Below are 15,293 nucleotides of genomic sequence, written 5' to 3' on the forward strand. Positions count from 1 at the left end.
GAATGCAGTGATGATGGGGATCAAGTAGTTTTGATATAAAGTCAGGTTTCTGATTGCTGTAAAAAAAAATCTTAGACTCGTCAGGTCCTCCCGCATTAACTCAGTTGCCATTCACTCTTACCATCGCATGAATTGAGCCAGCCTCATTCATTTTCTACGCTACTCGGGTAGTAGTGTTGGTTCTTAATTCGAATTGTCTACTCGACCTTAATCCGTACACACGAATCTCTACTTTTCAGCGACAACTTGGCATACAGACTCATTGCCCCTATTCATTGGCCAACGCAATTCCCTCTTCTATAATCACGATGAAGTTCTCCCAAGTAGCGGTCATTTTTCTCGGCAGCGTCGCGACTGCGTTACCCCAAACCCAGAGCGGCGGCGGAACGGGGGGTATATCGGCGCTGCAGGCGAGGGTCGCTTCAAACAACCCCAGCGGCGACGTCGGCAGTGCCATACTCTTCAGAAGACGGGTCGCCGACGACAATGGCGGGCAAAACGTCCGCCGAGCGAAGAAGAACGCCGGCAATACAGGCGCGGGCCTGATCCAGCAGCTGCAGGAGACTTTCGATAGAAACAACCCCAATGGAACCCCCGCAGCGCCTGGAGACCCGGATGATTTGAACGGCGATGGCGTTATCAATGTTTTTGAGGCCGGTGCTCAGGCGTCCTAGGGATGCCGTTGTCCGTGCGTACCCGTCCTGTTCGATGGCAGCAAGTGCATGGGCTTGGCAACCGGCAGTGCTCTAGTTTGAATAAACACTCCTGCGCTGTAACTGACATATTCTATGAAGTTAAAGTAGTGTTGATTCCTTGTGATATCGTGGATGCAGTGTTTCATGTTTCTAGATGCCCCCAACAAGCGAAAGCACGTCGTTGAGCAAGGTTTCGATGCAAGGTCACATATTCGCTGGTGCATCCCAACTTTCAGACTCAAGGCTTTAAAATGACCAACTTTCTATACTTGCATATGTCAAGCATACGGCACACAAATTAGCAAAAGTCGGTGTTGCCAGAGCATTCCAAGGAGCACATGGAGCTTTTTGCAAAATGTTACCTGCCTCCTTTTCAGTCTTGGCAGCTTCCTGGTTGTTGACTTAGTTATGGGAACAATCGATTACTTCACCGACTTTAGGCACAAAGAGATGCACTGCCTATGTGTTGGGCATAATGTTGATATTAAGACTTTGTGGCTAAATTTGTGGTACGTATGACCTCCACACATGAGGTTTTGGTCCCAACGAGTCGGTATATTGCTGGAGGAGTCGTAAAGCCTCTTCATACAGCTAGCAACGGTACCTATGTCCGGGTAAACTGGGAGACGCTTGCCCGAAAAGGTAAACAATGTGGTCAGATGGGATGTGGTCTTAACTCCGGGGTACCTCCGTAGTCGACGAGTGCTATTTGCTCCCGTCATCAATATCCTTTGTTTCTTTGGGAATTTCCCAAAAGTCCCCAGTGTGATTCGGACAGTGATACCAGTACAGAAGCACAAGTATTCTGGCGACCGGATTCCATTTGTTCTATATAATTATTGTCGCCGCCATGCCAGACCAGCTTGCTTTCGTAACAGTCAGCGAGTCTGGCCGGACCAAGTCCGCAGACCGGTCGCTTATTCGCAGTCGTTGTATGTTGGGTAAGAACCGACAAGAAGGCTCACGACGGTCCAAACAGGCCGCTCGAAAAGCCCTGAAAGAGGCTAGGTTGTCAACGAAAGATATTAGAAACGGACTGTCACATCGTCCAAGGGTTGGCTCATCCGAGACCCAACCTTTTAGTGTTGGTCAAAGAAAGCGATCCGCGCGATACCAGGAAGCACCTGAGGAAGAAAAGAGTATTCGAGATGGTATCAGAATAATGGCTGACCGGCTGCCCCTTCCACCCCCAAACGACATGTCTCTCATCTGTTTTGCGGACGATTTGGGGAGGCCCTCCCAGGAAATCTTGTTCAGGTGTAAGTCAATTCCTCTTCCTTTCTCTAGTGTCCTCATATATATTCTCTAACTTGCATCAGTATTCAACTTCAACACTCTTAAAGGAACTTTCTATCCAATCGAACATTGTGTTGATCTCCCTCGCACTCCTAATTCCGAGGCACTATCATTCTCTTGGATTCTCCAGGATAAGATATTTCTCCATAGTATCTTGTTCTACTCCTCCGCTGTTTACGACCATGTCCAGCAATGCCAACCAGGGAAAACGACGCAGTTTCACCTCCAGCGCACAATCTCCCTCCTAAACGAGGCGCTTTCCCACAAAGACTCGCATCGCAACGAAGCCATCTTCCATGTTGTCCTCAACCTTGCCCTAATGGCAAGTTTGTGGGGTGACTTTGCCTCCACTGCCATACACTTGTCTGGGCTGCAGCAGATCGTTCGGCTTCGTGGTGGGCTTGGATATCTTCAACGTTACCCAAAGCTGCATTTCAAGCTTGATCGGTAAGTCAACAATGTGCTCTGTTCGTCTAGGCGAAGTTCTGACTGCCGTCTTCCTGCTTTAGCCTTGCGCTCTCGTGGTCTCTCGGCACTGGAGGTGCTCCCTCGTTCTTTACCAACCCTATTTTATGGACGTCGTACTTCGAGATGCCGCTGGACGCATCCAGTCAATTTACCAACTCTACTTTATTCAGCATCATCGTTGACTTGAGGCTTGCTATTGTCGTCCAGGATCTCAAACACTTGGTGGATTTGATCAACGGGCACTTGGACCGTGGCTCGCTGCTTAGCGGTTTGCTCTTCCAAGACTCCTTGGGTTCCATCCAGACGCGCCTTGTGCAGCTTCAACACCATCTTAAAGACACCTCGGATGAGTGCCTCCGCCTAGGTATGTTGGCATTCATTTCAACTACACTACGAATCCCCGGCGCAAAGTTCCCGTACAAGTATCTCGCAGAGAAGCTCCGTAGTGCTTGCCAGACTTTCGCCCTAGAAACCCCGACAGATGAGCACCTCTTATTCTGGCTCCTTATGGTGGGTTCAATTTCGGTCTTTGAAGCCGATGAACCTTGGTCATTGCCCCTGTGGTTGAGATTGGGAGCGTCACAACTCTCGTGGGAGGACGCACAATCTCGTTTGCAGACCACCATGTGGATAGATAAGCTGCAAGGAACACTTGCTCAAGCGGCCTTGACAAAACTTAGTCATAATATAGATAGAAACCGTTAAAGATAGGCAATAGCTTGAATCCTTTGCAGTGTTTTAGTTAGTGGGGATGTGACCTCAGGCTTCCAAATCCGAACCTTCTTGGCAGAGGCCAGAGGATATGGAGATTATATGACCCAGATCCAATCAGCAGATATCTTCTCCCGCAAGCCTATAATCTCAGCGGCTCCTAGTTGGAAACCAGCCAGGCCTGTGTGCATCTCTCAACTTTGACTGACTGGCATCGAGGGTTCAAACGGCCTGGAAAACCGAAAGCCGTCATATCTGTTTGATATGATTTTCAATCCCGAAATGCTAACCCTTTGCGACCCATCAGCTCTATAAGAGAAGGGGGATGGTGTAAGTACAGATACAGTCAACCATGACTTAGGTAATTACCTTAGGGGTACGGACATGGGTGATTGAGACCTGAAGTTGGTACACGGAGGATCTATTTTTCCGGTGTCACAGACCCCCGGAGCTTACTTGGATCCCAGGAACCTTAGCTTGGTTCGGGGCACCACCCGCGCTGAACTGTACCCACCCAAGAGGCTCCGATCTGTTCCATCTCCGTTACTCGTCCATCCTCATCTGTTCGGTGTCTGTCTTATCTTTCTTGTATCCTCAGAAGAACGCATTGCTTTACAGGAATAGAGAAGCCGACGAGAGCTTGTAGCCGTGTTTTTTCAATCGCCCTTGTACCAATAGCCTCATTGCCACCAGGCACAAGCAGCACCAACCCATCCAGAGTGTACCTCAAAACATCAACAAGATGGCATCAAAGGACGACAAGGCGTACAAGTATCGCCAGGAGATCAGTCAGGTGAGTAGAACTGGATCGCTGAATTTCTTTGTCTGGTTTCCTTCTACTGTTTTTTCTTCTGTCTTTGCTATGCGTATCCTACCCATACCCGTTGCAACAAGTACAAGTTGGTTTGGAAACCCAACCAAGCAACGTGCGAGGGATATCATACTGCTCAACATACATATCTGCTGGGCCTGGCGACGAACGGATCATGTGTGCGTGTGTGCGCGCGTGCATTGCCTTTAATGATGGCTTCCGGGCGTCCTCTCCCGATAGGAGTCGCTGGCTGCGCAGCAGCAGCAGCATCACATGTGTGATCCGCTTAGTAGTCAGGTCCAGAAACTCGACCTGACCTTCCTCGAGGAAAGTCACCAAGGTTGCACTTGCCTCAGCTGCTGGAAATCCTACTTGTATCTTCCCCAAAGCCAACAGCATATACCGGACCATCATTGAGGACCATTTCGTTCGAAACCCCTTCCAACGCCAAGTTCCAGCCACCGCCAAAGTCGGTTGAGGGAAGACGCAGTCGCAGGCATGCAAAGCCACCAGGTGCAAGAGTTCTTGAGATGGAGATCTCACTTCGACCAAGAGGGTGGCAATTGTCTCGTTAGAAATCTCGTTGGAAGCCTTGAGATGACCCTCGGCATATTGGAGCAGCTCATTGAGCCGTTGACCGATGGAGTTGTCGACATTGAAGCTGAGCCTGTCGCCGAGAAACCACCACACACCCGAGTCTCCAGAGCAAAGGCGGCGATCGCGACGCGCATTGATCGCGAGAATATCGAGCTCTTCCAGTCTGCCCTGGACGAAGTTCGGGGCGTTGTGATCGTTTCTGGCTACAAATCCATCTTTGATATACCTTGTGGGGCGGAAGAGCATCGGCGAGCGAATTTGCAGTCGAAGGGCAAGCGCCCCAGACTTTCAAAGTCGAAAGATCAATCTGATATCGTATTTCCTAAGACGAAGGAGGGCGAGAAACTGCCATATGGCTGGATGGATCGACTTACTAACGTCCTGAAAAAGATGATGTATGTCTCTGGCGAGACTGCCGAGCCATCCGTTGAGACCACGAGCATAATTGAAGACATAGTTCGACAGCAGGTTATTGAGCTGGTAAGTTTTCTTTTAGAGAATTCCACTTTACTTTACTTACACCTCGTCAGCTGAGAAACTGCACTGAACTCGCAGCTCGTCGCGGTGCTCGAGCTATCACGATCAACGACTTGATCTTCCAGATTCGCCACGATCAAGCCAAAGTGTCCCGTCTCCGAACATTCCTTTCGTGGAAAGATGTCAGGAAGAATGTCAAGGACTCAGATGACAAGGGAGGTGAAGCCGATCTTGGCGCCGGTGAAGATCCCAGCGGCGGCGTGGTCCCCGGCGGCCCAGTCGATGATGCAACCAAAAAGAACAAGAAGGCCAAGGTTGGCCTACCCTGGGAACCGTTGTCATTTTACAGCCAAGAAGTTCCTGAGCGCGACGATGAGGAAGACGAGGAGGAGGAGGAAATGAATTTCATCACCCTCCAACGCCTCCGCAAGGCCGATGAGCGCACCAAGGCAATGACAAAGGAGGAGTACGTGACTTGGTCCGAATATCGTCAAGCGTCGTTCACCTACCGCAAGGGAAAGCGATTCCGCGAGTGGGCTGGCTTCGGCATCGTCACCGACAGCAAACCTTCTGATGATATCGTCGACATTCTGGGTTTCTTGACCTTCGAAATGGTACAGACCCTCACCGAGCACGCTCTTAAGGTCAAGGAGCAGGAGGATCTGTTTAAGGCGCAGAGCGGCGGCGAGAACGCGGGCTCCAAGAAGCGTAAGGTGGCAACTGGTCTGTTTGACCCGCCTAGCGAGGGCAGAAGTCCCATTGAACCACGTCATGTTCAAGAGGCATTCAGACGTCTTCAGCAGCGACCCAAGAAGACCCGAGCTATGCTCAACTGCTCAAGATTGCCTCAGCATACCGCTCTCAACATTGTAAGTTTCATTGATTGGGACCTGTCGCATCCGCTAACCCATCGTTTAGTTCTGATTCGTTCGCTCCGGGCGGACCACTGCGAGCAAGGCGGCGTGGAACTCGATTCAAGTTCACACGTCTCCGTCTAAAAAGCCGCATGCATTACTTCGATTTTTTGTTTGTTCATTGGCACGGTGTAAAGATACCCACGGATGGGAAATGGCTTTGGCGTTCGGGGACTCGGATTTTCATACTTCTCAGACAACGTCTTCGGACAGAGTGACTAAACTAGGCAGTCTCCAATTTATAGCTTAGAGAACAGAACAGATTGATTCATGCTCATGCATCATCAACATCATCAACTTGTGACGGACTTAGCGGTGAATTGCTGTTGCCCGCATTGAGATAAACGCATGATACTCACGGGGGGAGCGAGGAGGATATGCGATGAGCAGAAATTCTTTCATCGGCGGTCTTCATTAAGTGATCCTCTGAAGACCCGCCAGTCCCTGAATCCTAACTATACGTACCACCGCATTTGCTGTAGATCATATCCTGGTTCATCCCGCTTGGGCACAAACAGTACCCCGCAGTGAGGCGCAAGCTCCAGCCATCCCACCAACCTGGGGCGATTAGATAAGGCAGACAGACCCCTTCCACGTCCGGAGTTGTCCACTGCCCTGCTTCAATCTCTCTGCCTTGCGTTACGTCTTTGTCATTCGATCCAAGCTTCATGCAATCTCCCTGCCTCAGAATACACCGAAAAGCGCAACATAATGGCACCTCCAGCATCACTCGTAGTGAGTCGCGCGTCTCCCGAATACCCCGCTACCTGTGATGACGACATGGCTTTGCTAACCGTGCTCCTCTCCCCCACCAACAGACGAGGCTCAAGGTCCAGCTCAAGTTGGCCATCGCGCGGCTGCGCATGGTTCAGCAGCGCGATGAAGCCATGTCAAAAACGCAACGGCGTGCAATGGCGCAGCTCCTCGAAGTGGGCAAAATTGACTCCGCGCGCATCCGCGTCGAGAACATCATTCGATCCGACATCACGACCGAGCTGAACGAGATACTGGAGCTGTACTGCGAGCTATTGATCGCACGCGCGGGGCTCCTGGAGGGATCGACGTGCGACCCTGGCTTGGAGGAGGCGGTCAAGACCGTTATTTATGCGGCGCCCAAGACGGAGATCAAGGAACTGCAGGTCGTACGGACGCTACTGGGCGAGAAGTACGGCAAGGAGTTTGTCATGGCGGCGATGGACAACTCGGACGGCAAAGTTTCGGATAAGGTGGTCAAGAAGCTGAGCGTCACGCCGCCAAGGGAGGAGCTTGTGCAGGGATATCTGGAGGAGATTGCCAAGGCGTACAACGTCGACTGGCCGAAGCGGCCCAAGGCAGACGAGCCACCCGACCTTCTGGACGAAGACGAGGACGACAACGACAGCCCTAGCGGTGGGATTGGTGTAAGAATACCCGAGGGCCCATTGGGGAACAGCTCTAAGGTGGCAAAAGAGCAGGAGGAGCTGAGCAAGGCGACGCCGCCGAGGACGATTGGGGGTCCCAGCAGTCCGTTGACTGTCACACCGCCGCGGATGACGACGGATAACGTTCATCCCAAAGTGACGCTCAACTCGCTGGAGCTTAAATCCAATAAGAAGATGGACGCGGCGGCACAGAAGAAGTCGAATACCAAGGGACCTGGGGGCAGTGTACCTGATATCACCGAGTTGGAGAGGAGATTTGCGGCTCTCAAACGGTGAAGTCGATATCATTTTGGTCAGGGATTGGCAGTTTGATTCCAAGGGGGCGGGTCTGGTGGGATTATAGGACAAGCATATTCTGTGTTCAATATGGTCTAGGCATGGCGTGGAATTAATTATTGTTGCGAGCGTTCTGCATTCGTAAGATCCGTTTCTACTCTAACATTATGAACCTCGTCAACATGATTGAAGAATTATAACAGACCGTATTAGCCGACAAACCTTGGAGTCAAGCTTAGAGACAGCAGTGCCTCGATTGAAATATAGTGAAAAATGTATGCTTGTGCAGAGCCAGGAAGGTATTGGTGAATGGGTTGGTGTGTATCTCAAAGAAGGAGGAACGGGTTGTGCCTACCTTCTGCAAGTCAAACGGGAGGGGCATTCATAACCTCGAGCTGCTTCTTTCTCCTGGTTTCCTACCCGCCTCAGTCCAACTTGGTCCCTCCCCGCGACCCCAACCCCTTGGCCCACTCGTATTCTGAGTTCTTCACGGTTTTCCCTAGCCATCACATACCGCCACACCGATAAGTCATATTAACTTCACCAAAGCTTTATTACTGGTTCGCACGTCGATCCGATACACGGTTTGTCGAGGCTTTGGTCCAATGTTACCCTCACTATGCGATGATCTCGAATCTGACTTCTTCACGTTATCTCTTTCTAAGCCACAGCTCTGTTATATGCTCACCCGGGTGGCTTTAATATTCGGAAGCCCCTAAGTATCTCCCGTGGCTGCGGTTGTGAAGTGCTCCCATTCACGCTGCCCTGCTTGAGATCAAGCAGTATTTTGCCCCTCTCTTCATCCAATAGCCAGGTTCGTCAGACCCGTCAGTATGTCAGATGAAGAAGCAGCTATCTTGGGAATTTCCCCGCGCGAGTTCCCTCTTCTGAGCCAGAAGGAACTAGAACGAGAGTTGAACGCCCGCTTTCCCGAGTATATCGACAATGTAACGCTGCTCGGCATCTACACGAAGTGGCTTGTGAAGCAAGTCCCTTATCTTGGACTTTTTTCTCACAGGGACTCCTCCAAAACCATTCGGAACTGTTGCAATTACCTGAGCTCAAAGAAGTATGACAAGGGTATGGTGATCAGTGCCTTCTCCAGGCACAAGAGTCTCTACCTCAAGGACCGACCCAAAGGGATCAGGACGTTCAACCTGGCCAGACGAGACATTGAGATCAACTATAAGATATCGCCCGACCAACCCCCGAAGCCGGCTTCTTCGCACGCCACCGAAAGTTCCGATACACAACCAGCTCTGGCCCATCAATCCAAGCCTCCCTTAATTTCGGCCCAACAGACCTTGGCGACACCATTCACCCAACCCTCTGGAGGTTTTTGTCCAGAGTCCGACGAACCAAAGCTGAGCCATCGACAAGAGCTGCTTGCCCGTCTGGAAAAGCTCAAGACCAAGAATCCGCTAGTCAACACGATAATTATGCCGTCCTCGTCCGAAAAGCAAGTACCTCCTGCCAACTACATCTGTAACCGCTGTGGAATACCAGGTACATATGATGATGCCTCTTAAGGGGACCGTCATTAGACTAACAAGGTGAATAACAACACAGGTCATTTCATCAAGCAATGCCAAACCAACGGCGACCCCTCCTATGATCGGCCTCCGAATAACTATTTTTGTCGTCTTTGTGGTGCAGTCGGAAGCCACTACTCTCAAAACTGCCCAAAGAATTCTGAGAACACAACATCCAAGGTTGCCGAACCAATTCGGAGCAGACCTCACTGCAAGTCAAAATCCAGTGCTGGCTCGAAGAAGAATTCTCCGGGTGCATCTTCGCTCTTTCATATCGGAGCTGAAAACATGAAATCGCAGAATGCCGCCGTGCGCACTACAGAGACTTCTATCGAACAAGCTTCCATCGCCAAGAAAGACTGCAGGAACGAGGGACCAGCCCAACACATACAATCTCACACCGATAGTCATCGACCTGGACCTCAAGAACTCACCCTGGCAGGTGGGGGACCCCTGCGATCTGGTAGTAACACCGATCCTATCGGACGTCGTCGTCGTGTTGATTCGTACCGTCCCAATGATTCATACCGCCCCAGCCTCACCTGCACCAACGATCAAAGCGGCAAGATTGAACAGCCTTGCAAGAAGGAAGCGAAGTTCTACTCTCAGACTACCAAAGAACGCTTAGATGGCAGGCTCTCTCCTTGGGAAGATATGCAACTGCCGGCGAAGAAGCGTCATCGAGAAGACTATCTCGCTGATGAAGGTCTACCTTGGGACGACATCCACAAGCCACTGAAGCGACAACGAGATTACCCTAGTGATTCGCCTTCCGAGCGTATTTGCCTCTCTCGCAAGAGCAACTCGATTGAAAGCCCGGATCTAGAGCATTTACGGACCTCTCAGAAAGACAACATGGAAATGAACAAGGTGCTCGATGAGGAGCTTGAAGTGGCTGGTATCATGGCAGATGCCTTCCTGGCGAAGTTGGAGAGAGAGCTTGCCCAGGAGTCCGATTTTCAAGGAGTAGGCGCCTCAATTCATACTGGGATTATAGAGGATAGTGAGAACCCTGTTACTTCTCTCAAATCCTCTACTACTCAACGTCGCTCTCTAGTAGCACCAGCCCCAAGTAACGATGGCGGTGTGTGTATGGCGGAGACCCCCAAAGATGTTTATGCGTCGGTTAGCAACCTCGGCAGCATAGATTCCGCCTCCCGTGGCCCAGTCATTGTCTCGTTCCAGACTCTGAAGCCGCTCCAAAGAGATCCTCCATATGACCGGTGTGTTCTGGATCTCTTCCGTGGCCGGGAGCATGAAAACGTCTATGTCAATGTGCTTCGTCGCCGCACAGCCATTGACATGTACGAAGAGACTGACGAGGAACGCACGGCCACAGAACTATCGAACCTCACGGTTTGATGATTGCTGATTCCAGGTCCTATCAGGTTCTGTTTGGGGGGTTCGTCCAAAACTATTTAAGCTCGACAGTCAAACGGTCCGTATCTTTTTCATCTGGATTTGATTTTTATTTCGGGTCCTTGAGTTGCGAAGGCCGGGGTTTGGGGGTAGCAGGTTGGGAGAGTCTTTGGGTTCGCAGTCAGTTAGGTTTGATGGAAGGGCATTTTCGAACCCTTATAGGTTCCATACTTGGTCCCAGCCATGTATCTAAGCGGCCGAAGAGCACTTGCCGAGGTTTTCGTCTTGAACTTGGACCCAGCAGGGTTGCGTGGATAGCAGCTGGGCGAAGGGTTTCGAAAGACGAGGCAACGCATCTCTGCTGCTTTTCCGTTAACAGGGGAACAACCCTTGAGATTTGCATCATAGCCCAATGTTTCTCCAATATCAATAATTGCCAAATTACGTCAAAGTCGGTGCGCGCGTGTCGCCTTTGACTCAACTCCAGACTCCGGCCCATCCTTACGCCAATACAGTATACCCGAGACACAGCATTGTTCCGCCAACATCTCTGGGGCGAGTATAGCTCGCACCCGAGGGCGTACTCCCAGGACTCGTCCCATCCTCCACATACCCGGCCTCTTCCGGATATCTTCAGTCGAACCATTTTACTACTCCAGCTTATCCAGATGCTCAAGCCTCGTCAGAACGACCTGCTTGCTCGTCTCTTCAATCTCCCCGGCCAAAAACACTTCGTCGAGGATGGCGTAGACCTTGTAAAAGTTGAAGACAAGGTCGAGCTCGCAGACGTTGCCGAAGAAGGCGTCGAGGACCTCGACGAAGAAATGGATGGCCTCGAGGAAGGCCAGCTCGTTGTCGTTCGTGTCTACGCAGGCGCAGAAGAAGAGGCCGGCGTAGCGGCGGTAAACGATCTTGTTGTTGCGGAACTCGACGAAGTTGGACTGGTATTTCTGGTCTCGGGGAGCGACGAGGCGGTGGACCTAGCGACGGCGGGCGAAGTTGTTAGTGGCTGACTCGGATACAAGTGGTTTGGAGAGGAGGGGGAAGGGAGGGGCCAAGCTCACCTCGCCCTTGAGCTTGATCTTCTCGTCATCGCTGTATGGCGCGTACCATTTCGCAAGACGGGTCTTGCCCCTGGATCGCGAATGTCAGTCGGGTGCTCCGCTTCCTTCCCGTAAAGGGCAGAGAGGGACGTACTGGCGGTTCTGGATTAGGATGAAGGACAGCATTGTTGCGGAAGTCGTAGTCGCATGTCCCTTTGGCCTTTTGCGATGTCGACGAAGCAGCTCCCCGACGTTTGGTTCGCCCCGCGCTCAGGTTTGAGAGGTGAAGTCGGCGGCCACGGAGCTCGGTGCGGGCGGGTACGTACCGGAGGGCGTGCTTGCTGACCGGTGCTTGCTGCAGCAGTAGCAGCAGCACTGAGCTCAGGTTTCCTTCACATAACTAGTGAACTCTGTTCCTTCCCCTGAGCGGCGCCCAGTGGGGGGTGGTACCTACTGAAAAAGATACGTACCGAGACTAGCGCTGGTCGTACCACGGGCTGGCTGATTGCGACCCACCTCCGATGGGCCAAGGACCCAAGGGGACGAAGGGGAAGGTATAAAAACTACTCGACCCCCAGCTCTTTTCCAGCCTCTTTTCCTTCTTTTCTTCTCCATCCGAGTGCAAGGGCTTTACGCGTATCAGTGAGGATTCGTCCGAGATCGTGTTTTTGCTAGTTGAAAACTATAACTATGACCACTCCTAGTTGGCTTCGGCCGGCTAGGGAATTTTTGGAACCCTACCAACTTTCTTCTGGATGGAGAGATTTTTTAAATGCTTACGCTTTCATTGCTTGCGGCCCCGTGTTGGGCCGTGGTGAAGAAGGGTTTCCCTTAGCAACCAACGTCAAATGTGTGTATCCTCAAAGAAGGCCGCCACCTCATTGTCATCGTTCGCCGTCCCAAGAGAAAATTGGAAGGGCCCTCGCGATGCAAGAAGACGTAGTCGGCCTTTTTCGTACACCCCCATGCCCAGCTCCTATGACGACACCCAGTGACAATCTTAATCCCCTCACTCGCGCTCGCCTTGAATGCATGGTGATTTGCCTGGCCTCGAATGCCTTCCGCTCTGGACCAGGCAGGCTCCTGCCTGGTCTTTTCTGTGATAGGCATCCCGTTGAGGACAGCCTGGTCCTAGATACTTGATCCTCTTTCTCGTCCCCGGATCCAGCTCATATCAACGCGTAGGGATCCATTGCGTCAAACGAGCTGCCTCCGAGACCAACCTGTCGCAAGCCTAGCATTATCCTACTTCCTCAGGAGGCACAATCGCCGAATCGTTCTTTCTCTTGGCCGGCTGTGTTCCAGTTTCTGTCCAAAACAACATGGAGCCGGGCATGCAGAGTGCATCCATAACCCCCTCCCCCTGGTGAAAACACCACGACCTCAAAAGAAAGCCATAATGTCCCCAAATGCAGTACATGCATTTTTATCGTCATTAATGTGAAATGACCCCCTCCTACCTGGGGAAGGAGATGTAACCGAAACACTGTAGCTCGTAATTTGGACGGACAAGACGGCTCTCGTCAAGAATCCCACGGCTCACCTGCAGCAACGTTGGAATGGCTGGGCGCCGGCTCTACTTCGACGTCGCCACTCCCCACAAACCACGGAACATTTTTCTGGTGCCAGGGACGAGGAACAAGGGGCTTTATTCGGCAGATTTGCGTCGATGGCTGGTGGCCAGGGGGGGCCTCTCGTGAATCAATGCTGGACGACTTGACGCGGAAATAGAGAGCTTTGTATGTCTTGATGTATATAAACTAAATGGATCTTAATGCGAACTTGTATGTCCTCTCACAAAACGGAACGTCTGTCTGGAAATGCTACGTTACACCTACCTACACCCACCTGGTGATTGATAATAGTGAATGGAACAGACACCTGCAATATTATTCTCGAATCTTTAATAATCTCCCATTACATCGACAGAGCGTCTCTGCCACCATTCCCTCGCCGATGGCTCCGACTCTACGTATCTGATATACCCTCTCGGACTTACGCACTCCAGCCCTCTGGTGCAGAGCGTCTAAATGCATCAGCTCCAATCGACAGCCTTGCTCACAAATTGTATCCCAAGCTGAAGTCGCAACGTATTCATCCATCATATCTGGCAGTGGCTGGGAGATTCTGTCGCGCTCTCGCGCCCTCCTGAATCGACCTAACAGCGTTGATGTGAAGATGGTTTCATCAATTGTCAGATAGAGGGCTCGAAGACGCCGGTTCTGTCCTATTGATTCGCAAATTTCTGTCAAGTTCCAACCAGGCTCGGAGACGGCAATCTTGATTGTCAAGTCCTCAAGCAAAGGGCACGTCGAAGGGAGAGAGTCCACGTGTTGTGGGGTGAGTCCCATCCCGTCCCCTGGCCACCGGGAGTGCAGCATCGGCCTAAGCTTGAGCCTAAGCAGCGATGCGCCATGTTTCAAGAAGGCAAGGTCGATGACCGATGAACTCAGATAGCCAGCGAGTGAAAGCGATGCCAACGCAGGTAGAGCGACAAGAAACTCGACAGCGGCACTATCTAGAGTCTCCTCCCTGCGGGTGTCCTGCTGAATACTGCCGTATCCGCCTAGATTTAGATCAAGATTGTCGAGACAGGGAAACCTGGCGCATTGGGACAAATATTGCAACTCTCTTGTTCCTACGCTCAACTTTAAATGGCGCAACGCCGCAAAATCGGTCGCTTCGGACCAGGCCCTCAATCTCTCTGGGCTCGTTTTCTGTAGCGACAAAGAAGGCAATGAACCGAGGTTTGACGTGGTAACGGCTTCTAGGGCTTTCCTCCAATGTATTCGCGTCTGCTGGAATACCTGAGCCATGAGAGCCTGTAGCTGATTCTCAAGTTCCGCGTTGTAGTTTGGCTGGTGTCTGGCGCCGAAGGCCGGTTCCAGGTTTACCATCTTGAGGCCTGGGGCTAGACCGTTGACCAGCTTAAGAACAGCAATTTCGTTGATGTGGCCGGGAATCATCTGGTAGTACTCTTTGATCGAAATGCTCTGTAGTTGCGGTGACAATATAAGGGAAATATCATGCGGATCGAGCGCAGCGCCGTCAATACAGTGAAGGTCAAAGTGCCTGAGATCTAGTAGACACTCAGTGTGACGATCACGAAGCGCCTCGACAAGATGGCGAGAAAAGCTTGTCTCGTGCTCTACGACCAAGTTGGTTAAACCGGTCAGAGACACCAGCAGTTCGACCATGGGAGCCCACGCGTCAGGGTTTACGAAGGCGTCGCGAAGCCGTCGGTTCTGGGGGTTTTTACGTTCGTTCAAGGCCTCAGTGCCAAATGAACTCGACATAAAATACACCCGATTAGGTGAGTATAAATCACTGTGATGGAGTGTTTTGTCCTCGAACGTCATCTCTAGGCGTCGAACATGCCTCGCAGAATTTGTACGTCCAAGTACCTCCAGCCACCTGTCGACATCTCGCCGTAGCTTTTGGGGATGTTTAATTCGAACGCGTATGTCGAGAAACAAATAAAAGGTGGCGGCGGCATGGCAAGCCCTGCTAGTCAGGGCGAGTGACGATAGATCTGATCGATGGATGCGGTTGAGATGTGCCGCAATGCTGATCAGGATTTCGGCCGGGAGCTGGTCCAGAGATCCGATGGCCATTTGGTTCGGTCGCCTTGTCGTCATCGCAGTCGTAAAGAAGACATCCAGCGATTGTGAAAGGTTCTCAAAGACATTGCGG

General features: G+C 51.6%; 7 protein-coding genes across 7 annotated transcripts; 5 read left to right on the plus strand and 2 right to left on the minus strand.

Annotated features, from left to right (window-relative positions):
- Window positions 1-308: 308 nt before the first annotated feature.
- Window positions 309-674, plus strand: EsH8_VIII_000610 (uncharacterized protein; the record flags this gene model as incomplete). The annotated part of the gene is made up of 1 exon (XM_083269652.1): window positions 309-674. The coding sequence occupies one exon, from the start codon at window positions 309-311 to the stop codon at window positions 672-674; it is 366 nt and encodes a 121-aa protein (XP_083129420.1).
- A 1,219-nt stretch (window positions 675-1,893) lies between these two features.
- Window positions 1,894-5,979, plus strand: EsH8_VIII_000611 (transcription initiation factor IID, 18kD subunit-domain-containing protein; the record flags this gene model as incomplete). Its single annotated transcript, XM_083269653.1, has 9 exons — window positions 1,894-1,954; window positions 2,015-2,438; window positions 2,501-2,823; window positions 2,893-2,969; window positions 3,478-3,500; window positions 3,849-3,963; window positions 4,969-5,058; window positions 5,109-5,924; window positions 5,974-5,979. The coding sequence occupies 9 exons, from the start codon at window positions 1,894-1,896 to the stop codon at window positions 5,977-5,979; spliced, it is 1,935 nt and encodes a 644-aa protein (XP_083129421.1).
- Window positions 5,980-6,680: 701 nt separating this feature from the next.
- On the plus strand, window positions 6,681-7,666 carry EsH8_VIII_000612 (regulator of Vps4 activity in the MVB pathway-domain-containing protein; the record flags this gene model as incomplete). The annotated part of the gene is made up of 2 exons (XM_083269654.1): window positions 6,681-6,704; window positions 6,788-7,666. 2 exons carry the CDS (start codon window positions 6,681-6,683, stop codon window positions 7,664-7,666), a joined length of 903 nt encoding a protein of 300 aa, XP_083129422.1.
- Window positions 7,667-8,499: 833 nt separating this feature from the next.
- On the plus strand, window positions 8,500-9,195 carry EsH8_VIII_000613 (uncharacterized protein; the record flags this gene model as incomplete). Its single annotated transcript, XM_083269655.1, has 1 exon — window positions 8,500-9,195. One exon carries the CDS (start codon window positions 8,500-8,502, stop codon window positions 9,193-9,195), a length of 696 nt encoding a protein of 231 aa, XP_083129423.1.
- Window positions 9,196-9,486: 291 nt separating this feature from the next.
- EsH8_VIII_000614 (uncharacterized protein) lies at window positions 9,487-10,560 on the plus strand (the record flags this gene model as incomplete). Its single annotated transcript, XM_083269656.1, has 1 exon — window positions 9,487-10,560. The coding sequence occupies one exon, from the start codon at window positions 9,487-9,489 to the stop codon at window positions 10,558-10,560; it is 1,074 nt and encodes a 357-aa protein (XP_083129424.1).
- Window positions 10,561-11,207: 647 nt separating this feature from the next.
- EsH8_VIII_000615 (AP complex, mu/sigma subunit) lies at window positions 11,208-11,786 on the minus strand (the record flags this gene model as incomplete). The annotated part of the gene is made up of 3 exons (XM_083269657.1): window positions 11,208-11,537; window positions 11,622-11,691; window positions 11,755-11,786. The coding sequence occupies 3 exons, from the start codon at window positions 11,784-11,786 to the stop codon at window positions 11,208-11,210; spliced, it is 432 nt and encodes a 143-aa protein (XP_083129425.1).
- A 1,703-nt stretch (window positions 11,787-13,489) lies between these two features.
- EsH8_VIII_000616 (uncharacterized protein) lies at window positions 13,490-15,238 on the minus strand (the record flags this gene model as incomplete). The annotated part of the gene is made up of 1 exon (XM_083269658.1): window positions 13,490-15,238. The coding sequence occupies one exon, from the start codon at window positions 15,236-15,238 to the stop codon at window positions 13,490-13,492; it is 1,749 nt and encodes a 582-aa protein (XP_083129426.1).
- Window positions 15,239-15,293: the final 55 nt, after the last annotated feature.

Source organism: Colletotrichum jinshuiense, chromosome 8 (genome assembly GCF_051148585.1).
Source record: "Colletotrichum jinshuiense chromosome 8, complete sequence".
Classification (NCBI taxonomy): domain Eukaryota; kingdom Fungi; phylum Ascomycota; class Sordariomycetes; order Glomerellales; family Glomerellaceae; genus Colletotrichum; species Colletotrichum jinshuiense.